Genomic DNA, 24767 nt, shown 5'->3' on the forward strand with positions numbered 1-24767 from the left:
AATCAATAAATGTCAGCCAGAGTTATTATTATGAACTATTATGTAGACAAAGGACTATACCAAGTGCTTTCAGAGAGATAAGGATGAGCAAGACCTGCCCCAGCAACGAAAATGGTTTTAGTCTACTGGAGGAAAGAAGACTGGTACATAGAGCATGGGGCTGGAGGGCCTGCAGTTCTCCATGCTCAAGCGATAGTTTCAACAAGATCAAGTTTAACTTGAGAGCCTGGGATGGGGCTGAACCTGCAGGGGCTGCACCATAGCTATGGGGCCATGTCTTAGTCCACTTGGGCTGCCATAACAAAAAAAACCCAGACCAGGTGGTTTAAACAACAGAAAATTATTTTCTCAAGTTATGGAGCCTGTGAAGTCCAAGATCAAGGTGCTAGCTGACTCCATTCCTGGTGAGAGCTCTCTCCTGGGGTTGTAGACCAACAGCTTCTCACTATGTCCTCATGTGGCCCTTCCTCGGAGTGTGGATCTGGTAGTGAGGGGTGGGAACAGAGAGAGGAAGAGAGATCTCTTCCCCTTCTTATAAGGCCACTAATTGTATCATGAGGGTACCACCCTTTTAACCTAATCTTGCCCTAATTACCTCCTCAAGGGCCCATCTCCAAATACTATCACATTGGGGGTTAGGGCTTTAACACACGAATTTTGGGAGGGACCCAAACATCCAGTCCTTAACAGACGGGGATAACAAGAAATTGTAACTACCAAATATTGAGAACCTCACCAAGCAATGGACTGTGTTAGGCACTTAATATGCTATTTCGTTATTCTCCCCAACTATTGCTGGGATTAGGTCTCTTCTCTACCATAAAGGATATTGAAGATCAGAGAAGTTAAATAACTTAGAAGAGCTAGAAGAGGCATAACTAAGAATCTAATCCACCTATCTGTGACCCTACAACCAGGTGACGTAGTTTTTCACCCAAACGGGGGCACTCTTGAAAGTGAAAAAAGGTTTGCTGTTAACAATTATGTCAGGACAATAGGCATAAATACCAGCTGTCTTAGGCAAACCAGAATTTAAGGTCATCCTACCCAAAGCTGGTGACTGCTCCTCTGGCTGGGCCAAACTGCCTCTGAGACCAGAACGTGTGAGATTTCAAACAGAAGACAAGAAGCTTCTATCCTTCTTGTCCCTGAAACTCTTTGTCCATAATGCTACCTGTGCTGAAGCAACAATAGTACTCCCTCCAAGATGCAGGTTCCCTGATGCATGCTTGCTCCTTTGGTAGACATAAATAAGATTACTTGGAGATCTGTTACATGGTGAGAAAATGTGATTCAGGGGTATCTGTTAACTGCTGCTGCTGCTGTGAGTCTGTCATTACTCCTCTAATACAGATCATTAACATTCACGGAACCTTAACTACAGCATCTCTAACGAGCAGAGCTGTAATATACAGTTTCCCCATAAATATCCATTGATGCTGGCACTCATTCTCTCTTGGTACAGTAATTCAGCTTTTCTGGATAAATCATCAGGTTGAGGTTCTTTCTTTCTCCTTAACTACCATTATTAGTGGATGCAGAAGAATAATGAACAAAGTCTAGTGTAAAAAAGAGAAGCAAGAGCTAAATAAATGATCATGGGGAATAAGAAAATATATATGTTGGTGACAGTCACAACCCAAAGGATACAAAACTTGTTTTTGCAGTGACTTAGAAAGGAGGCGAGAAACTAACATTTGCTGAGCACTTACTAAGGGCCAGCAAGTGTGCTTAGTGCTTGGCAAGCTGTATCTACTTCAGGGATTCCAAAGACTTCATTGCTTAACAATCATTTGTGACACTTTTAAAAACACAACTTCCTTAGCCCCAGTTCGATAGATCTGCTTTTGTAAGGCTTGCATCTATTTATATATAAAGGGAGAGTTGCAAAGCTCCCCCAGCTGATTCAGATTCTCAAGTAAATGTATCTAGTTTAATTAAGATGACAACTATTATTTTCTCCATTGTATGGATAAGAAGATTGAGGTTGAGATGCTAAGGAGAGGGAAATAGAGTCTGATTGTGAAGGATAAATCCCTTGCTTCTCTACTTATGCTGAAAGAAATGTCTCCTATTAAGGTGACATTCACTCTTACTTTTTACAACACTGTCTCTCTTCTCCACCTCCCATCTTCCTGCCTATCATAGAAGTTCCGTCAGCATATCATTATGTTTCTCTCCAGAGGTTAGCAGTATTGCTGTCCTTATCTCTAGAATTATCCTTTTTTTCACCATTACATGCTGTCAGCCCAATAATCAGGGTTTCCCACCCCGCTTTCTTTCTTTTTTTCTTTTAATTTTTTTGAGATGGAGTCTCGCTCTGTCCCCCAGGCTGGAATGCAGTGGTGCGATCTTGGCTCACTGCAGCCTCCGCCTCCCAGGTTCAAGTGATTCTCCTTCCTCCGTCTTCCAAGTAGCTGGGATTACGGACATGTGCCATGATGCCCAGCTAATTTTCGTGTTTTTAGTAGAGACAGAATTTCTCCATGTTGGCCAGGCTGGTCTCAAACTCCTGACCTCAAGTGATCCGCCTGCCTCAGCCTCCCAAAGTGCTGGGATTACAGGCATGAGCCACCACGCCCAGCTGCCACCCCACTTTCTTATATTTTAAAATCTTATAGCCTTGTCTCTTTGACAGTTTCTATGTTGCTGTTTCCACAGGTGCCTAGGATGTTCTAGCCTCCTTCCTCCTGCCATTGTTATAGGGATAGCCCTTATACTATGATCTGGCCATGGTCTGCCAAGAGAGGATTGGGTTGGACTGGAACAGAGCAAGCTCCTAAACTGCCCACCATGGCTGCCCTTTCTAGAGCCCTAACCACCCACCCTACTCTTAAAATATAGGTCGTCTTACACCTTTTGTTCTCCTCACTATAACATAATGGTTATGGGCACATACTCCAAAGCTAACCCACTTTACGTGAAAATTCTAGTTCAGTCATTTACTAGCTGGGTGACCCTGGGCAAGTTAATTAAACCTTCTGTGCCTTGGTTTCCTCCTCTTGGAAACAAGGCAAGTAACAGCACCTCACATTTGTTGCGATAATTAAATGAGTTAATATATGAATGCACATAGAATGGTGTCTGGTTCATACAGAGGAAGTTCCATCTAAGCATTAGCTATAATCACTATTGTCCATAGTGACCTCTGCCTGGCCAAGAAGAGAGGAGGTCTTAATATTACCATGTGACCCATTCCTTCCTCTTGAGAACAGAGTATACTTTTTTTGTCTCCTTTGTGGATTTGTCAAAATGAGAAATAGTAATCCCAACCACCTGTGACCTGACTAAGGAGAAATGGGCTACTTTTAATTAAAAAGATTTTTCATAGAACAGATATAGCAAACATGTGGGTTAAGACAGTTTTGGTATCTCTGGTAAGATCTCCTTAACTATGCCTTCTTCGTTCCCTAGCTACAAGGCCCTCAGAGATAAAGTGTCCAGCACCAGAACAAGTAGGAAAAGAAGCCTGAGGCCAGAGCACAGATGTCAAACTGGCAAACATAGAGTTCCCTTTTCCCTGTAGTATATGCATGAAGTGTCTTTTTTGTTATCATTTTATAGTTTCTTCTATACTGTAAGGTGCCTCTTAGAACCAGTCTCTGGTCACTTATGCATTACTCTGTTCAGGCATTCATTCCTTCACCCATTTTTCAAATAAGGTCTAGTGTCCACTGTGTGTCAAGCACTGAGCTAGGCACAGGTACAAGTCAAACCAAGTCCCAACCCAGGTCACCTTCCACAGGGAAAGGCTGCCAACAGAAAAGGAAACAGACAAACAGAGTAGTGAGTGCTTGAAACAAAGCCAAACAAGGCAATGAACAAGAGCTGGGGCTGCTCCTGCATTAGGTACAGTCAGAGAAGGTCTCCCTGAGGTGACACCTGGCCCAAGTCTGAATTAGGAGAAGGAACCAACCAGATGAAGAGTGTGCCAGGAACAGAGAAAGGCAAGGGCAAAAGCCTTGAGGCAGGAATGAGCCAGTGATTCATCATGAAGGGAGAACATGGTAGGAAATGGGGGAATGGTGGAGGTGAGTTCACGACAGGTGGCACCCCAAGTTTGGATGGTTTTGTAGGCAGTGGTGAGGAGGTTGGATTTTATTCCAAGTGCAATAAAAGACCTCATCTGATTTTTTTTTTTTTTTTTCTTGAGAAGGAGTCTTGCTCTGTCACCCAGGCTGGAGTGCAGTGGCACAATCTTGGCTCACTGCAACCTCTGTCTCCTGGGTTCAAGCAATTCTCCTGCCTCAGCCTCCCTAGAAGCTGGGACTACAGGCATGCACTGCCACACCCAGCTAATTTTTGTATTTTTAATAGAGATGGGATTTCACCATGTTGGCCAGGCTGGTCTCAAACTCCTGACCTCAGGTGATCCACCTGCCTCAGCCTCCCAAAGTGCTGGGATTACACAAGTGAGCCACCATGCCTGACCTCATCTGATATTTTTTAAAGACCACTTGGACCGCTCTTTGGGAGATGAACTTCAGTGGACAAAAGTGGAAGCAGCACTCTTGGGCAAAAGAGAATGCCACAGAGAAGAGGGAGAGAGGCAGGCAGCTTTGGGACACGTTCAGGGATAGAATCAGCATTTCTTCATGAAAGCTTACATGTCAAAGTGTGGGAGGGAGAAGAATCTAAAGTAACTTGTATGCTTGTGACTTGAGCATCTGGGTGTGAGTTGGTGGCCTTTACAGAAACTGGAAGACAAGGAAAGAACAGGTTTGGGGACATCAAAAGTTCTTTGGACATGTTAAGTTTGAGAGGCTGAAAATTATAGGATATAGTCACCCACCAATTGCTAAAATCCAAAAGGGTGCTGATTGCTGACACACTAGAACCACTGATGGGTCTCTCTGGGGAGGAGCTTGAAGGGTCAGTTGAAAATGCCATCCAGATATTAGTAGGGCTAGGAGGGCATCATATCCCTGTTCTTATAACTTTTTATGGAACTTCTGCCTAGTATCTCTTTGAAGTTAGAAATGGAGTCATTTACCCTAATTGTAAAGCCCCATTTGGCCACATGGCAGGATAGATGGGACAGCTTTTTTCTGGAGTTCCTAATAACAAATGCCAAATCTCTGTGATTGTGTGTATGTGTGTGTGTGTGATCATGTGTATGTGTGCATGCATGCACATACGTGCCGAGCATTTGAAAACACCATATGGAATACCACGCCCTCCATATAATAAGTCATGCTATCACCAAGTTTCTTTCTGTTCAGTGTTCTATTGTATTATATAAACAAGTTCATCCATTTATTCATTTTGTTTTTTAAAATGTATCAGTTCAATATAATTTCCTTCTGTGTGTTGACCACTAGGCCATCTAGGTACTAGAAATTTAAAGATGAATAAGACAGTTTCCCATATGAGGAACTAGAGTCTCTACAAGGCCATAGGCTATAGTAGAAAAGAGGGAAGGTAATAGTCATTGTAACTGGACACGTGTGATGCCAAGGGTGGTTATCTAATCCATCCTGAGGGTCATGGAGGAAGGCTTTGAAGAGCTGACTAGAGCTAACATGTCCTCTAGGGATACATTATAGTTTTCTCGATGAATAAAGATGGAAATCGTGACCAGACAGAGGTCTTATGCCAAGGCCTAAGAAGGTAAAGAATATACCTAGAGACGTATTCAGAGGGTATGTGATATTAAGACACACACAAACTATTTTCAAGTTCTACAATCAATCAGAAACAGTTGAGGATAATGCTCTTCCAGATATCCTCTGGACTTCAAACCTTAAGGCTGCCTTCCAAGTCATCTAGTTTTGAATATTGCCTCATTCGATCCTCAGAGCTCTAGGAAGTAGCCATTTCCCTCAGTGGTTTCCCTATGAACAAGCCAAGGTTTCCTTTGAGCCTGTTTCCTTGTTATAAAATGTGAGCCAGGTTTCTCTGCTCTGGCTTATGATGGTCTCTTCTTAATCTATACAACTGTGAGAGGAACCATGGTAGAGTGAAAAGGAACTAGACCAGGAGTTGGGAACTTGCTGTGTCATCCCAAATCTGCCACTGCTATTACCATGTTTTTGAGAAAGTTGAAGGTCTCTGTTTCTTGATTTGAAATAAATACAGAGATGAGTTGGGTTAGAGATTTCTGTAGTCTCTTCTAATTTTATTCTGCAATTCTGAAATTTTTAAAACAGCTCAAAATCCCATCATGTAGGTGCTACAAAATTATCATATTCCTAAAGGATACTTTATTGAATTGTTGACTTAATAGAGGATCCAAATAATCAGACACTAATGGAAGTCTTGCTATTTGTCAGGCACATGCTCAACTGTTACCTTATATCTTATCCTGGGTAATCTTCAACTCAGTCTTATGAGATGGATATTTCCCTAATGTTACAACAAAGAAAAATTCGAGGACAGTAATCGAGTCCAATTCCATTCACATAAAAACAGAATTCTTGCTTTGGCTATTCATATGGAGTTGGTTTCAGTCCCGGGAACAGCACAGCCACAGTGAACATGTACATGCTCTATAAAAATGCTCAGCCTGGTACCCTTGTTGTGGCACTTCTCACACTCTGAATTGAATTAGTATTCTCCAGTTTCGCTAACTTTGCTGTTACAACTCAGAGAATGGACAGCATCTAAGTGCTCACAGGATAGGCATAGTGCCTAGTTCATAATGGGCATTCGGGAAATGTTTATTCCTTAATTAAATTAATGCCTTGATAATCAAATCCAAGAATGAAGAAGTGAATGAGGAAATGAATTCCTAAGTATGTAAAATCTGCATTCCTCTGGAGAAGAAAAGGAAAAACATTTTGCATGGAACGGCTGTCAGAGCAGCAGGCAAAGCCCTCCTGGCTATTTTTTCCTTTGCTGTGACATCTCTCCATTTGTGATTTCCTCTGATTTGCTCTGCATTCAGCCGGAGCCTCTACTACTCTTGCTTGATTTCAGCTCCCTCCAATATTTCTTGTTACCATTTGGATGCCATCTGGACCGCAGTGGTAACCCCTCCAAGAGAGGCACAGCAGCAAAGAAAGATGACTGACTCTGAGAAGTTCCCCTGCCCTCCTCCCCAAAAGTGTGTTGAATCCTGTCATCCTGCTGATGGGAGCCAATTTCACATTACTGTGATTCTAATTCACTCTCTTTTCAAAGTACTGAACCGGTGCCAAATCTTGTTAGGAGTTTTTGAAAAATCCTTGAGTTTTTGCTAATGTGGAACTAGAATAATAGGATTTTAAAAGAAAAAAGGAGATAGGACGAGATCATTAAAAACAAATAATTGCAAGCTTTCAGAAATGTTTCCCCTTTGGTTTCTGGTTTTCTGTGTATATTTATACCTGTTTGTTCTATCAAAACCATTAAAGTAGCAAAGCCATTTGCAGCCTGATCCTTCCCCTCACAAAAGAGCTAAGGCAAGGGAAGAGGGCATTGAATCCTAAAATCCTCCTTGTCAAATGTCAGATCTTTGAGATGAAGTCATGGATTAGAACCAGGAAGCTTCTACGAGTGTGTAAATTATACAGTCATTCCCAGTGTTTCTAGAGAGCTCTGCGGCTATGATGGTGTTTTCAGTGTTTCTTCCTAATTTCCATCCCTGGCCCCATCTTGGCTGTCATGATGATGATACAGCACAGAGAACGCTATGTCATCATCTCTGTCTTTATGATGACTGCCCTCTATCCCATGGCAACAGCGTTTCCACCATCAAATTCCCACTGCTGCTACTGCCACCAGCTCAAAATGTACGCTGACCCCAGCTTCGCCAACCCCACAGGGTTGGGTGTGATGTGTTTAATAATAAGGACGATAATACTAGTAAGCACTAGCATGAATCTTGTCATTACTCTGAGCTGGGCCCTAAATACTAAAGGTTTTATGTGAATTATCTCACTGATAACACCAACTGTATAATTTCTTGTTTTCTATCTCCTTCATGTGGTAGAAGACTTTGTTTACAGATGCTTAGTAAATCATATATATTTAATAAATAGAAGTAAGTGAATGGATGACCAATGATCACAGCCTTATGACAGTCATCTCTGAAACTACCACCATCTCCCCTTAACACCAGCATTATCATTTGTCAGGCATCACAATTAATATCTCCTTTATCACTCTTACTGAGGTCAGACTTAATTTAGCTATTAGTAGCTTATTGCATAATCATCTTCTGCCTGCAGATCGTGCCACCAACCCCAACCTCATGTATATTTTCAGGAAAATATTGAATGGCTTTTAGAAAATCTGAGCATCAAAACATGGAGTTACTATCTGAGTTCTAAAATAGGTATAAGGGATGGATAGGAAGAAGAGTGGGAAGGAGAAAGGGTGGGGTGGGTGGAATCATGAGGCAGACTCCTAGAACAGTCCAGCCATGCTGGTTTAAAAACTGGGGGAGGGTCCAAGAGCAGGAGCTGCTTTGACTGAGCATCTGCTCTGTGAAGACCACAGTGCATCTTCAGCCTCTTCTCCAGGTGACTTCATCCCTTCCCTAGACCAATATCGCCCAGATTTTTGCCATGACCTGGCACCTGCCTACCCTCACCAACCAAACAAATAATTCCATGACTATTCTTCCTCCTTTCCTCCCTTCCTTCCCTTTGTGTAATTTTCAAAAGGGAAATGACACCTGTTGAGGTTTTACTCTGCCAGTTGCTGTGCTATTTTCATATACATCATTCTTCTCACTGCTTCCTCTCTGCAAGCCCACATTGTAAGCATTATTATCCTTGTTTTTTGCAGAGGGGGAAACTGAGGCTCAAATGATAAACTTTATTTAAGCAAATGCCAGTGATGGAGCAGCAGTTTGAACTGAAAACTACTGTTGCCCACATCTCTCTTTCCATTCCCTCACTTTGCCTCTCCTGAAACCATCACATTTCTCACTTTAAAAGTACTCAAGTGTTTTCACTCGCAAGCAAATTAGTTTTCTTGACATTAGATGAAAGTTGAGAAGGCCAGGAATCCAGAGGCAGAGGCTTTAGCCACAGCTATGCCCTGTCATTTGCATTAGCCCATTCAGGTCAGCTTAGCATCCTGAACTTTGTCCACTGGGTTCTGCCTTTCTTGCTATGTCTCAATAAGGTGCCAGCAAAATCCTTGCACCGACATTCCCCCTGCTGACCTTCGCCTTGCATATTAAGAAAGAACATTTCAAGAACCAGCTTAATTTTTAAGAAGCTGGATGTAAATATTTTGTTGTTCAAGGATTTGAGGACATATTACACGTGTGAGCACTTCAAGGGAAGATGTAACTTTCATTGTAAGATTGAAGCACTTCCCTTTATCCTCCAACCTTCTGGACAACCTTTGGGATCCTCTCCTGAATTGGAAGCTAAAGAAGGAGGACTATTAGCTGCTAAAGTGAGGCCAAAATTGGAGTAATTAGAGGCAAGTTCTCAATCATTATAAAGACAAAAACTCAAAGCGCACCAATTTCTCTATTAGATCAAGGCATTGAGTCCAGCAAGACCACCGATCCCCAAAATCTCAGTAGGCCTGGCACATTTAGGCATTAAATGGTATTCCATTTTGTTTCTGTTGTAATGAAACTTCATGGATTTCCATTTGAAACATGAATCTTCACTTTCTTCTGAAAAACCTCACAAATATCTGGCTTTCACTTAGCTCCAGCAGTGAAAGAAAAAAAAAAAAACCTCTTATAGCTAGAAGAAGTCTGCTGTTTTTGCAAACTGAATTTGATTTCATGGTACTGTCTAGACATAGCAAAGAAATCAATTCTCCCATAGAAATCTTCCAGTCAATGCAAATATAGGATATTCTTTAAAAGAATAGAAAATATATAAGGAAGGACCATGTTTGGTATTTGGGAAGCACCTAGTTAACTGGAAGTTTATTTTTTAATATATTTTATCTAGAGTCATGCTGTCCAATACTGTAGCCACTAGCCACATGAGGCTATTAAATCAAAAATAATTAAAATGTAATAAAATTTAAAATTTAGTTCATCAGGCATGCTAGCCATATTTGAAGTACGCATGTATCTACTGACTGCTGTATTGGACAGCACAGATAGAGAACTTTCCATCATCCCAAAAAGTTCTACTGGACAGAGCTGGTCTAGAGATCATTTATTAACATTAGAGTTTCTATTCCCCATCTCAAGCCACTTGCCCTTGTTCTTCAATTGCCAATCAGAGCTTTCCCATCTCTCTCTGCCAGGAAATGGGAAAGTGGCTGTTTACTCTTGGGTAAAGGTGATAAAGAGCATAAACTCTTAGATACCCCAGAAGGAATTAGTCTTCATTAGCATGTGTCTTCCTTGTTAAATCATTCATTAGGGAAAGGTAACATGCCTTCGGATGCCTGGAATCAGTAGGTGTCCTTAATAGTACCCACCTTAGTGCAGTTACAAATCATTTAAGTTAATCTATTTCTCTTGAGCCTTCTAAATGGAAAATTGAATTTTTTTTTTTTTTTTTCAGTCTTGGTCTGAGCTCTGAGTTTAGATCTAGAAGCCTTGTGTGGTCCTTGTCCCACAACTGTCCACCCCAAGCTACAAAGATGATACAGCATAGCTCTGCTCTGACCTTATGAAAACAAGGACCATGTGTTATTCATCCAGGTATCGCCAGTGCCCAGCCAGGGCATGGCATGTGGAAAGCACCTAGTGAATGTTCATTGAAGAAATTAATTAATCAATTGCATAATCAATCAAGGCGGCTTCAGTTTTCCTAGGAATCTGCTAATTATTCTTACTGAGAGTGTATTCCCCAGCATAGTGATTTGCAAATCCGGCTGCACATTAGCATCACCTGGGGAGCTTTTAAAACCCGCTGATGCCAGGGCCCCACCCTAGACCAGTACAAGCCAAATTTCTGATGATGTGGCTCTGGCGTCAGTAGCTCTGACATCAGCAGCTGCCCCAAAGGGTTACGTTGTGCAGCCAGGAGTGAGAAGTTTCTGATTTGGAAGCCATAAAAAATGTTTTCTTCCTTTGTGAGATTTTTTATCCCAAGTCCCTTATGCACTGTCATTTTTCCTGTAAGAGTAACATGAATCTGGTCTTCCTCATTGCCTTACTCAGTAATGGAATCATAGTGTCCCCACTGTTCCAAAAAGAGATTATAGGAAGATAAACTCCCTGTGGGAACTTTATTTCAATGTTTTAATGAAGATTCGAGCCCGGACCATATTGAAACAACATGAGAAAATACCTTCTTTTATATTTCCTCACTGGAAGCTTAAGTTGCAAGTAAATTTGATGTCATGTTGAGTTTTTAAAAGAATACAAAACTGTGTACATGCTACGATAGTATGAAAGAAAAATCTGTAAGAAACAAAACAAAAAAGACTTTAATATACATGAATTAAAACTCAAGTGGTAATTGTGGGTAAAACAAGATTTAGCAATTTGGAGAGACTAGGGAGTAGATCAGTTTCTGTCCATAAGAATCACCTGTGAAAAAGTGTATTTATTAGCTGGAAGGATCTCCCCACTGGCTGGAGGAAGTGCACTGGGTGTCTCCAAAGGTTACCCCAAACAAGTAACTGTAAGAAAGCAGCTCTGAGAAATGACTAAGCCAGAGTTCGAACAGTAAGGTAGCCAGAAGGTAAAAAAAGATACGGATGGGATGGAGATGATCAGGCAAGACTGTAGCCAAGAGCAGGGCAAAAGAGAGAAGATGGAGTCAAGAATGGATTGAAGGGTTCAGGAGTAAGGACGGGAGGTCTGGGAAGTGCTGGGCTCTTGGTTGGAGGTAGTTTCTAAAGAGAGGCCATTGGAAAGATTTTCTTCATTTCTTTTCCCTCTATTTCCAAACATTATATAATAATAGTTTCCTAACATTAAACAATATGTGCTTTGGGGCCAGGCTTGGTGGCTGAGGAAGGCTGAGGTCAGGAGTTCGAGACCAGCCTGGCCAAACTGGCAAAACTTCATCTCTACTAAAAATGCAAAATTTAGCCAGGCGTGGTGGTACCCGCCCGTATAATTCCAGCTACTCAGGAGGCTGAGGCAGGAGAATCACTTAAGCCTGAGAGGCAAAGGTTGCAGTGAGCCAACATCGCACCACTGTACTCCAGCCTGCGACAGAGTAAGACCCTGTCTAAAAAAATAATAAAAATAAAAATAAATTAATTGTTCATGTGCATTACTGAAATGAGCCAATAATAGGAGAAGATAATAATAGCTACTAGTCCTTGGGCATCTACTGTGTGCTAAACACCAAACAAGACTTTGCACACATATCTCAATTAAACTGCTCAATAAACTTGCCATGATGTTGTCATTACCCACTCCACTTTAAAGATGAGAAAACTGAGGCTAATCAACTTGTCAAGGGTTACATGGCCAGCGCATCCATGGCCTGACGTGGCCAGGACCCGGTACATATCTGTGTGATTCCAAAAAATGCATTTGTTCATCTGCTCGGACCAAGCTTCAACTGAATTCAAAGAAATCGCCTCATCACACCTCAGCTCCACACCTCACCAAAGGCTACCTCTCCTTTCCCAGGAAGGTGACAACATGCTCATGCTGACACTGGTTATCCTCCCACATTTTCATTATATGGGACGTGGTGGGGGTTTTTATGAGCCTCTACCACAGGCTGTTTTCCAAATTTATTTAATTCATCCATCATGCTCTGAAGCCATTTGCTTTTTTATATTGGACAGATGTAATGAGATTTTGGACACTAAAAAATGTTTTTATTAAAAGTTATGACCCAGAGCTAGTTGGTAGGGGCTCTGCCATAAATTGCTAGGAGTGGGTGCATTTATAAAGGATGTAGCGACATAACCTTAACCTTTTAGGCCACACGATGGATTACAGGATCATTTAGACTAATATTGTCTCACCACCTCTCCCCACCTGTGGCCAAATAATAATAATAATAATAATGTCTATGGTTATTTGATGTGGTGGCTTTTCCTCTCATTGTAGCCATAGTTAAGTCATGTTGAACCACGGGCTGGTGGAAACAGGTGGTTGGTGGTTGACCTGAAGGCCCTGCCTTAGTGGGCCCGGGCACGTTGATTCTTCCACTCTGCTCTGCTCTGCAGTCTGTAACTGGGGCTGAAGGAAGCAACAGTCACATGTGCTATAGACAGTGTGGAAGCAAATTCTGACAAAGCACAGTATTACGAGGCTATGGGTGATAGTTTTCCCACTCCTCCATTGCCAAAAGCTCTCCTCAAAACTATTCATGCGTAATAACTCCATTTTAATGTCCATATTAGCAGATTTATATTAATGTTTTACTATTTGGAAATCATCCAAAGAATAATTAGCTTGTACGTATAGACCAGAATATGGCCATTAAGATATACATGTATATGATATATTATACATACCTATAATATGTAATATAAACAACATAATACAAAGTTAACAAAGCAATTAAATGTTGCTCACTGCCAGCTACTTCTAGAACATGCATTCATTTCTGTATTTTTGAGGACTGCTATGTGCCAGACCCTCTACCAGCTGCAGGGGGAGACCCTCTACCAGCTGCTTGAGGAAGCTTACGGTATGATAGGCACAGATAATGTACTGAGGACACTGAGGAGGATTTCAGTTCAAAGGATAGAGAAACTCTTCATGGAGGAGGTGGCTTTTGAGCTGGGTTTGGAGAATTTGGGGAGCACCGAGTTTTCAGAGATGAGGAGAAGAGCATTTCTTTCTTTTTTTTTTTTTTTTTTTTTTTTTTTTTTGAGATGGAGTCCGCTCTGTCACCCAGGCTGGAGTGCAGTGGCACGATCTTGGCTTACTGCAGTCTCCGCCTCCTGGATTCAAGTGATTCTCCTGCCTCATCTTCCCAAGTAGCTGGGATTACAGGCACCCACCACCACACCCAGCTAATTTTTTGTAGTTTTAGTAGAGACGGGGTTTCACTATGTTGGCCAGGCTGGTCTCGATTTCCTGCCCTCATGATCCACCTGCCTTGGCTTCCCAAAATGCTGGTATTATAGGCGTGAGCCACCGCGCCCGGCCAAAGGGAAGTGCATTTCATGCAGAGAAGACAACATGTATAAAAACACATGAAAACCAGCTGTTCACAGACTGCTCCAAAGAGTAAAATTTGTCTAAAGCACAAGGTGACATTTTGTTCTTTTAAAAGAAAAATCTCAAATGTAAACAGCATGCTCTTATCCATAGCCACTGCTGATGTCTGTAACTGCAGGGCAATATCTGTAATTGCAGGAAGATGGAATTTAAACTTACAAATTTGCCATTGCTGTGTTTCCTAATCAGACCCATGTTTTATCATCTGCTTATGCTAGAAACATATTCCAAGATTTTCACAGACATTGGAAACAGCTCCCGCCTGCTGAGACCATGGAAGTGTGAATCATAGATACTGTCATCATTAAACTCATAAATCCATGTCATTTGTGTGTCATTCACTTCATCCTCATTCATCATCCCTTCCACTTTCAGAATGGCTATTCGTTTGAGGATTTTGAAGAACGGTTTGCTGCAGCCACCCCGGTAAGAATTAGAGCCCTCTCAGGTTAACTGTTTCATGTCATGATCTCCACATTCATTTCATGCTCATCAGTCGTGCCTTGTGGTTACAGAACAGAAACCTGCCCACGGACTTTGATGAGATTTTTGAGGCAACAAAGGTAAGGCCTTGAGGTTTTTGTTAATTGAGGTTGTTCTGCTCATACTCATGCATTCCATATTCTCTTCATCCAGCTGGCATGAATGGCAGACTTGCTGCCCTGCTCTGCTCTAGTAGGTACCTATTCAAATGTCCCCAGGATGACTATTGATGGGCCCTGCCATGAGGTCAAATAGTGAGAGTGTATGTACGTGTGTGTGTGTGTGTGTGTGTGTGTAAACAAGAGTGTGTGTTGGAGAGGAGATAACACCCCTTCTTTTCATCCAGCAATACTTTTCAAACCTCTAACATGTCCCAGGCATCCTAATAGATGCTAGAGATACAGAAAAGTGGCTTTCCTAAAGAAGCTCACAGTGTAACATAGTGCAACATTGCATGGGATAAGATATGACAGTAGAGCCTCACCTAGCGTAGTGTAGTATATGCAGTATAACATGATATAGTAGGAATTCAGATACATGAACAGGATGTGCCAAGTACACCACTGGTACTAAAAAACAGGTGAGGTTGCTATTCAGTCAGTGTAACCTGGTATAAATGTATTGGTTGTAGTCAACATCTGTTCAAATTGATTGATACACAGGCCAATGAATATTGCCACTCCTAAATACAGTATTGGGAAACCTCCAGGATAAAAATCTTCAACCTTGGCAGCAAATTAGAATCATTAGGAGAGCTTTCCAAGCTCCAGTGACTAGGTTTTACCTCAAACCAATTAATTCTGAATCTTTCGGTGTGGGAACCAGGCATCAGTAATTTTTCCCCGGGTGATCTTAGTGTGCATCCAAGGTTGAGAACCACTGATCTGGGAGTGTCATGGGCAATGGGATAGGGTGCAAATTGAGTTAGGAAGCCACTTCATAGGAAACAAAACAGAAAGCCTTCTAGTTCACATCCTGAAGGATGTTTGGGAGAAGGAATGAGTGTTCTAGGTCGGAGGAGGCACACATGTAAGACCCTGAGATGGCCTCTTCTTTCATAACTCCCTGTGCTTCTCTCCTCCGTTGATTGTGTCTCTGGGTCTGTCTTTCCATAATATAGCCAGCTTTTGACAATAGGAACAGGAATGTGCCTTACCTATCTCTGTAGCCCTTGCTCTTGGTAGCTGATGCATGGTAGGAACTCCCATATCTGCCCACTGAAGGGTCACAGAACTCCTGATGCCAAAACACAGGGAATGGGTCTGTGAGAAGGTGTTTTCAGGGTCAGCCATAACATCTCAACCTCCATCAATTGTGCCCTTTAGAATTTCTCTCTCGGAAAGGCCTAGGGATCTTGTTGCAGTGATCTAGTTGGAAGGAGCAGTGTACTAATCTTGAACTAGATATTACTGAAAAACCATCACTTGTTCATATCAAAGAATGACTGGGGAGAGAACAGGCCTGATGGAGATATTAGGGAACTACCTCCCCAAACATCAAAGCTACTTTTCCTTCACTGTCCTGTACACCTTACAATATCACTCTTCTTACCCCTGGAAAATGCCCAGGGGGCTAAAAAAGGGGCAAAACTACCATCTCCAGCTACATCTCTCTTTACCAGGAGACATTTGAAATGCTAGTAATGGAAGGGCCTTACTCTCTGGCGAGTAGACATCTCAAGCTGACATTCCAAATGACCTCAAATGGATGTGCATCCTGGCAGACCTTGTAGCAACCCAGATTTCTGATTAGAGAATGTTGTAGGCTGGACTTCCACTATTTAGCAAGGCTAACTAAGGTTTGGTAAAGTGATGGATCGATGAACAAGATGCTGGTGGGTGTGTGGGTCAAGTCCATCCCAGCTGCTTTTAGCTGACCGATCAGAGGTGAGTCACTTAACCTCAGCCTCAGCTAGCTCATCTGTGAAACATAGTGACAATGGCACCTATGCTGGTGACTTTTCGGGGCTCAGTGAGTGTCAAACATGATGATAATGTATTTGAAAGCGTATTGCAAACTATAAAGTGTTTTATAAATGTGAATTGTTAGTTTTATTCTCTTGAGGCTTTTAAAATGATTCATTAGAGCATTATTATCAGATGGAACATGGTTTATTAGCTTACAAATAAAAGGACTGGGGTTAACATGGGGAGGAGGCCTGTGAAAATAGATACTATTTCAGATTCTCGATCACATATGGTTATTAGGATTATTTTTAATTTTATGGCCCAAGAATCCCCTTTTTCTATAAAATTTAATTAACTCAAGGTTCTATTTAAACAGCAAACCAATGGAATGAAATAACAATCTATGTTTTATGCCTCTGCATGTTTTTCTCGTTTAATCCTTGAGTGAAAATCATCTGGCAAAAGGAAAGTCTATATCTCAAGAATGAAGGTTATTTTAAAAGTTGTGCTTAAGGAGAAAATTAGCCAATAAATTCTATTTATGATGTTAGTAAAAGTATGCCGTGAGTTCAACACATTTGAAATGTAAATTGTGTGACTTAATTAATAACTTCATTTAAATATTTTCCGAACACTGAAAATAGTTGTGGGCCATTTTAAAAGCATAGAATTGCAGTCTCAAAGAAGCCCAGAAGCTTCATTTGAATTGATTAAATAAAGTTATTCCTTTTATGAATTTGGAAGAGGGTCTAAAAGACTAGCAGAGCTTCACCAAATAATATAAAATATTGCTAACATGCTAGAGAAGGATTACCAAAGAAGAGCATTTCAAGTTTAGCAAGATTTGAGAGAGGACCTGTGTGCTGTCCACCTCATTCCCATCAGCTGCTGGGCTGTTACTGTATGAAAGAGAAACAAGATAGGCAAGAATTGATGGAAAAGGCTGTGAAATGTATGAAATTCCCACCACAACCTTGCCCCTGACCACCTCACTGGCCTCCTGTCTCCCACCTTCATGTTGGTAACTCTGAACTGCTTCCATTACCACCTACCTACTCTGTTCCTGGCCTCTGGCCATTTTTAAGCAGTTGCCTCTGTCTGGATGGTCTCCTCTTTTTGGTCACATGGCTCCTCTCCTTCAGGATTCAGATCCAGGCTATTTCCTTTAGAAAACCGTCTCAAACTTTGCCAAAAGCTGGTTGGTTCTCCATATTACTCTGTTTCCATGCTGCTGATAAAGGCATGCCCAAGACTGGGAAGAAAAACAGGTTTAATTGGACTCCCAGTTCCACGTGTCTGGGGAGAGGCAGAAGGCAAAGGGCACTTCTTACATGGCGGCAGCAAGAGAAAATGAGGAATATGCAAAACAGAAACCACTGATGAACCCATCAGATCTCATGAGACTTATTCACTATCATGAGAATAGCATGGGAAAGACCAGCCCCCATGATTCAATTAACTCCCCCTGGGTCCCTCCCACAACATGTGGGAATTCTGGAAGATACAATTCAAGTTGAGATTTGGGGGTAGGGACACAGTCAAACCATATCATTCCACCCCTGGCCCCTCCAAATCTCATGTCCTCACATTTCAAAACCAATCATGCCTTCCCAACAGTCCCCCAGAGTCTTAACTCATTTCAGCATTAACCCAAAAGTCCACAGTCCAAAGTCTCATCTGAGGCAAGACAAGTCCCTTCTGCCTATGAACCTGTAAAATCAAAAGCAAGCTAGTTACTTCCTAGATACAATGGAGGTACAGGTATTGAGTAATTACAGCCATTCCAAATGGGAGAAATTGGTCAAAACAAAGGGATTACAGGGCCCATGCAAGTCTGAAATCCAGCGAGGCAGTCAAATTTTAAAGTTCCAAAATGATCTTGTTTGATTCCAGGTCTCACATCCAGGTCACACTGATGCAAGAGGTGGGTTCCCATGGTCTTCGGCAGCCCCACCCCTGTGGCTTTGCAAGGTACAGCCTCCCTCCTGGCTGCTTTTTCATGGGCAGGTGTTGAGTGTCTGAGGCTTTTCCAGGCTCATGGTATAGGCTATCAGTGGATCTACCATTCTTGGGTCTGGAGGACAGTGGCCCTCTTCTCACAGCTCCACTAAGCAGAGTCCCAGTAGGACTCTGTGTGGAGGCTCTGATGGCACATTTCCCTGCCACACTGCCCTAGCAGGGGTTTTCCTGAGGCCCTGCCCCTGCAGCAAACTTCTGCCTGGGCATCCAGGCATTTCCATACATCATCTGAGATCTAGGTGGAAGTTTCCAAACTTCAATTCTTGACTTCTGTGCACCTGTAGACTCAACACCATGTGGAAGCTGCCAAGACTTGGGGCTTCTACCATCAGACACCACAGCCTGAGCTGTACGTTGGTCCCTTTCAACCATAGCTAGAGTGGCTGGGACACAGGGCACCAAGTCCCTAGACTGTACATAGCACAGGGACCCCTGGGCCCAGCCCACAAAACCACTTTTTTCTCCTGGGCCTCCAGGCCTGTGTTGGGAGGGGCTGCCATGAAGGTCGCTGACATGGCCTGAAGACATTTTCCCCATGATTGTCGGAATTAACATTAGGCTCCTTGCTACTTATGCAAATTTCTGCAGCTGGCTTGAATTTCTCCCCAGAAAATGGGTTTTTCTTCTATGACATAGGCTGCAAATTTTTCAAACTTTTATGCTCTGCTTCCCTTAGAAAACTGAATGCCTTTAACAGCACTCAAGTTACCTATTGAATGCTTTGCTGCTTGGAAATTTCTTCTGCCAGATACCCTAAATTATCTCTCTCAAGTTCAAAGTTCCACAAGTCTCTAGGACAGGGGCAACATGCCACCAGTCTCTTTGCTAAAACATAACAAAAGTCACCTTGCTCCAGTTCCCAACACGTTCCTCATCTCTATCTGACATCACCTCGGCCTGAATTTTCTTGTCCATATCGCTATCAGCATTTTGGGCAAAGGCATTCAACAAGTCTCTAGGAAGTTCCAAACTTTCTCACATTTTCCTGTCTTCTTCTGAGCCCTTCATACTGTTCCAGCCTCTTCCTGTTACCCAGTTCCAAAGTCACTTCCACATTTCTGGGTATCTTTTCAGCAACACCTCACTCTACTGGTAACAGTTTTACTGTGTTAGTCCATTTTCATGCTGCTGATAAAGACATACCTGAGACTGGGAAGAAAAACAGGTTTAATTGGACTTACAGTTCCACATGGCTAGGGAGGCCTCAGAATCATGACGGAAGGCAAAAGGCACATCTTACATGGCAGCAGCAAGGGAAAATGAGGAAGAAGCAAAACTGGAAACCCCTCATAAACCCATCAGATCTCGTGAGACGTATTCACTATCATGAGAACAGAATGGGAAAGACCAGCCCCCATGATTCAATTACCTCCTCTTGGGTCCCTCCCACAGCATGTGGGAATTCTGGGAGATACAACTGAAGTTGAGATTTGGGTGGGGCCACAGCCAAACCACTAGGTAATCCCACAGCACACCATAGAGACCCCTGTTGCTATTTCTGCTACAATACCTGAGATTATCTGCATCTACAGATTGGATATCCTCCCCACCAGTCTGTAAACTCCCTGCAGGCTGAGAGTTGGCATTTCTCATTTTTATGTTCCCAGTACATAGCACAGTGCCCAGCATCTAGCAGTTGTTGAAGATTTATCAAAAATTATTGTGCAGTTGGAAACAAAATCAGTCCTTATAGGGCCCTATTGTGTGCCAGGCACTGTTATTCAATCTGAAAGCTGAAAGGGAAGGAAGAGCTGCAAGTAAGTTAACAAGGCCAAGCTTCTCTCCTTTCAGCAAAAAGACTTTTGTGCTCTTTCAACCAGGCTTAACCAAACATCAAAGTTCTCCTATTAATGTTGTCAATACATCTGCAAAGGAGATATTATCATCTCCATTGCCCAGATGAAGGAACTGTAGCTCTGAGGAGTTGCAGATATTAAAAGTGGTAGAATCCAAGTATGCCTCCTGTTGGAGGTAGCTACTATCTGGGGCCAGTGGTCCAGGCAGTAAAGGAATTTATGAAGACATTTGTAGGTAAAGAAAGGTAGATATATTAGAGAAAGCATGAAAATACATTGCAAGATTGCAATGGGCAGCACAGCAGAGAAGGGGCTGTCTGCAAAGAGGCAGGGGCTGGAGGGAAGTTTTATAGGGTTATGCTGGAGGGGCTACCTGAAATGAGGTTGTGCCCTTGGGTTGTTTGTGATTAACCATCCTTTAGAACAATTATTCCTTGTTCTTCCCCATCTGGGGCCCTGCCTGACCTGGGGCCCTTTTCTCATGTGGTTTATCTTATCAGTACTCCACACCCCCAGGCATGGAGTGTAGGACATTTTCCAGAGCCCAAAGCTCACTCACTTGCCAGTAGGAAATAACATTCCCTTCCTTGGATGAACCCTAGAGATCCAGCCATGACCTGGGTAGAGCAGTTTGAGTGCAGGAGTCCTGTGTGGCAGGGCAGTCGGACTCTTCACATCCCTTCTACTAAGTGGTGTGTTTAGGTTCCCCCAATTTGAAGCTATCACTTAAGAGCTGAAGATGAGGGAAAAGTGGTTTTTCCTCAGTGGACAGGTTTGTACAAAGCATGTGATTACATACTTGTCATAATTAAGTCAGGCCATAGACTCCCTACAGTCTGTAAATTTGGCAGTGTGTGCAGATTAGTTATAAGTGTATCTTAAAGGGTTTCTTTAGCTGTGGTGGCTGTTCTTGCTCAGATACTCCCGTGTGATGGATGAGGAGATAGATGATGCGGTGTCTGCAGTGATGGAGTTCCTAGGAGTGATTAATGATGTATACACCGGGTTGTCTTTGGTGCCTTTCCTGGTATTAAATGAAATGTTTTCTTTTCCTCCAACCACATTTTTTATCCTAAAGATGGACTCTTTCAGAGAGTGCTGTTTGGCTGCATTCTCTGTATTCAGCAAATTTAAATCCTGGCCTGGATGACCTTGATATCACATCCCTGAGACTTTGTTTATCTATTTGTAAAAATGGGAATGACGATTCCTACCTCTCAGGGTGAATGCTATTGGGAGCCCTTACTGACGTGACCATGAAGTCATGCCTGTACTTACACATGGAAGGCATCTTGTATGTGTGGATACACTCACGAGAGAAAAACCAATGATGGGATTGCCTCCCTGCCTTTATCTCCTAGAAAGAGAGACATTGCTGGCATTTGATGGTAAATAAGTGTGAAGTGATGTTATTACTGCTTATGGGAAGTGATTAATGGGCAGTTTTGACCAAGGCTGGATAAATAGGCAGATGCAAGGAAGCAAGAATTGATTCTGGCTGCATTCAAGATGTTGCCTTTGGGATCCTGAAGTATAGTAATGACCCACCAGGATTATGGTTTATCTAGAAATGATGAAAAACAGAAATGTGTATCCCTGTATCGTACTGTGTGTAAAGCAGGACCCAGAAACACCACCTTTCTTTGTGGTTACATGACTACCTTTTTGTCTTTACAGGCTGTGACCCAATTAGAACTTTTTGGGGACATGTCCACACCCCCTGATATAACCTCTCCCCCCGTAAGTATGCATTGCTCTGTGAACCCTACACCCCCTTCCTTTCTTTCCACATCCCCTCAGTGGCTGGAATATGGGTTGTGAGTGAAAGAGGCCTCTGGTGGATTTCAGCGTTGACTCTTTCAAGCTGTGTGACTTGGACAAACTCACTAGTCATTCTGATCCTTAATTTGCTTGGCTATTTAAAAAGGGGAAGTATGATATATGCCTCTGTTTTGCAAAGTAAACAAGAGCATGCATTCAGCAATGACAGGACTTGCCTGGGCACTTGCTGTTCTGCTGGGGTCTGAGAAGAGAGGCCCGAAGGAGATGTGGTTTCTGACTACAAGGAGCACATGGTGTGGTTGGGAATGTAGGCAGGAAACTCGGGACAACACATATGATGAGGCATTTGTCAGCACCTGCCCCAAGCCCAGTACAGCGTAGGTGGCCAGCCCAGTAAAGAAAGGAAGGACCTTCTCCCCACACCCTGCTCTGCCCACCCTTCTCTCCTTTCCCTCTTTCTTTCCTCTCTCCCTTCTTTTTGTTTTTTCCCTCCCAGCCTGCCCTTCAGCTTTGCAGACCATGACCTGGGCACTTGGGCCTTACTGAGCTTCTCAGGAAGCTCTGGACTCCCAGCCACAGCTTCAGCCAGGGTACCTCAGTCAATGCTTACAAAAGGACAGAGATTGCAGGGAGCCCTAATTTGAAAATGAAAAGAAGAAAACAGAATTAAAACCAAAGCAAAATAGAATCCCAGTGCTGGATGCATTCAAAAGCAACTCTGCAGCCACTGCAAAGAAAAGAGCCGAGATGGCCCCTCCAGCCCCTCCCCTGCCCATTCCCTGAGGAGGGCAGAGAGCAGTCAGCCGCAGCTAGCTGCACCAGCTGAAGCTGCTGGGAGGGGACAGCTCCTCTGGGCACTGCGCAGTTGTGCAAACCGAGGGATGGTGCTATGGTTCACTGGCAAGATGCGCCTCACAGAGAAAAGGCTGTAACCTCACCACTGAGGACAGATGGCACAAGACACTGCTGCCCACTGCTGCCGCTTGGGAATCTAGGCACAGCTGCCCTGCTGCCAGCACCTGATGTCCAAGGCAGCCTTGAGGGCGGAGACCGCAGCCTCTGTCCCCAAAGAAGCTAGATGGCTCTAGCAATTCTCATTCTCCCCTTTATCCTGGGCTAAAAGCTTCTTCCTGGGAACTTGGAGTTGCAGAACTGCAAGGCTATGCAGCTAGAAAGGGCTGAAGAGATCTTCTAACCTTATCCCCTTCATTTTACAGATGAGCAAACTGAGTCCCAGAAAGGACATGTGACTCACCCAAGGTCACAAAGGGGGAACAAAAGAACGGCGCTGACTGTTTTTAAAAGTGCTTAACACAGCAGCTCATGGCTGTGTTTCTGGCCCTGAACCCAGGCACAGTCCAAATGGGTATTTAATAATCCTCAGAACAATGCCATTTGTCCCACAAGCTGCTAGTCTAAAAATGGCCTTGTCTAATTGCCATGATTTCAGGATTAATTGCTTGGCCCAGCCTATTCCAAGTGGGGAAAAAAAAGGATATTACAGCATCAAACAGATTTATACTCTGTAGGCAAAAGCCTGCTATAAATGGGTGTGGACATATACAAAATTATGAGTACTGATGTTTTCATTTCTGTATCCCCCATCTTGCCCACCAGTCCATGCAGCAGACCTTTTTGGAATTCCAGCATGGACTAGGCCCTGTAGAATTTTCAGTGGTGCAAGCATTGTTTCTTGTTGTCTTCTTGAAAATATTTACTTCTTTTTGCAAGTGAAGATTGAGGGAAAATCTGGAGTTGGGGGGGTGCACCAGGATACAAGGGTCAGTGCTCCACTTGCTAAATTCTATTTGTTGATTTAGTCAACAACTGCTCATTGGCCGTGTATTAAGTTGCAGCCCCTGAGCTGGGCACACAGTAGGTCTTGAGTGGGTGTCTTTCAGTTTGAACTGGCCATCTCTGAAGGGTGAATGCCAAATATTATGGAAAATTTGATACCTGAAAGCACCCCCCAGGGAGTAGGGGCTCAAACTAAATCATTAGGATACTGGCCATTATTTGCCAAGTACCTACTATATGCCCATGTATGGTGCTAAAAATTGAAGTGATGTAAAATAATTTAAACACATAATCTCACTTAATCCTCACAGTAGCGCTAGAGGTATCATTTCCCATTTTGTAGATAAAGTGTATGTAACCAGCACATGGGCTGCACACCACATAAGTGGCTTGAACTGTGGATCCCTTCCCCTGCCCCTTTATTCCTGCATCTGCTACCTCCTGGCCTTGGTGACTGCTAAGCCAGGTCTCATGTGTCCTCTGCCTCTCTCTGTCTGGCAGACTCCTGCAACTCCAGGTGATGCCTTTATCTCATCTTCATCTCAGACCCTTCCAGCGAGTGCAGATGTGTTTGGTTCTGTACCTTTCAGCACTGCTGCTGTACCCTCAGGTAAGCCCTCTTCCACCAGCTTCCCTTCCTTTGACCTTCACCCATTGAGAGAGAAAGAGTTTACAGAGCCAGCTGCCAAATGATGACAAAACACTGCTGTTCTCTCCTGTGACTCTTCAGGTGACACTGAGAAGCTGTTTAGAGAGGGAGGTGATGTTGGGGTCCAGAGCTCTGGGATGTTACTGGTCTGGAATTCACTGATGTCTTTCACCCAGAGAGTTCAAGATTCTGTGTTACTCAGGTGTGCAGCTTTTCGGAGCATGGCATACGCACAGCTGTGGAATTAGCCCAGGTCCATTTCCACTCTTCCACCTCAGCCAGGAGAGACAGCAATAAGCAGGGGAGGACATGAAGGAAGTCAGCTTTCTAGAGAC

The 24767-nt window shown here is 43.1% G+C and overlaps 1 protein-coding gene across 9 annotated transcripts in view; it reads left to right on the plus strand.

Annotated features, from left to right (window-relative positions):
* The window catches only part of DAB1 (DAB adaptor protein 1), a 1195266-nt gene that overhangs the window by 1141422 nt on the left and 29077 nt on the right, over positions 1-24767 (plus strand). For 5 of the 9 annotated variants that reach the window (XM_023187666.3, XM_023187675.2, XM_026454157.1 and 2 more), the window contains 2 exons: positions 21882-21944; positions 24285-24393. In XM_023187666.3, the coding sequence (XP_023043434.2) occupies positions 21882-21944; positions 24285-24393 (172 nt within the window). Of the gene's footprint in view, positions 1-14374; positions 14426-14514; positions 14563-21881; positions 21945-24284; positions 24394-24767 lie in introns of all 9 variants that reach the window. The other 4 variants (XM_031934011.1, XM_023187691.2, XM_023187713.2 and 1 more) reach the window with 2 other exon arrangements.

This window comes from Piliocolobus tephrosceles, chromosome 1 (assembly GCF_002776525.5).
Source record: "Piliocolobus tephrosceles isolate RC106 chromosome 1, ASM277652v3, whole genome shotgun sequence".
NCBI lineage: Eukaryota > Metazoa > Chordata > Mammalia > Primates > Cercopithecidae > Piliocolobus > Piliocolobus tephrosceles.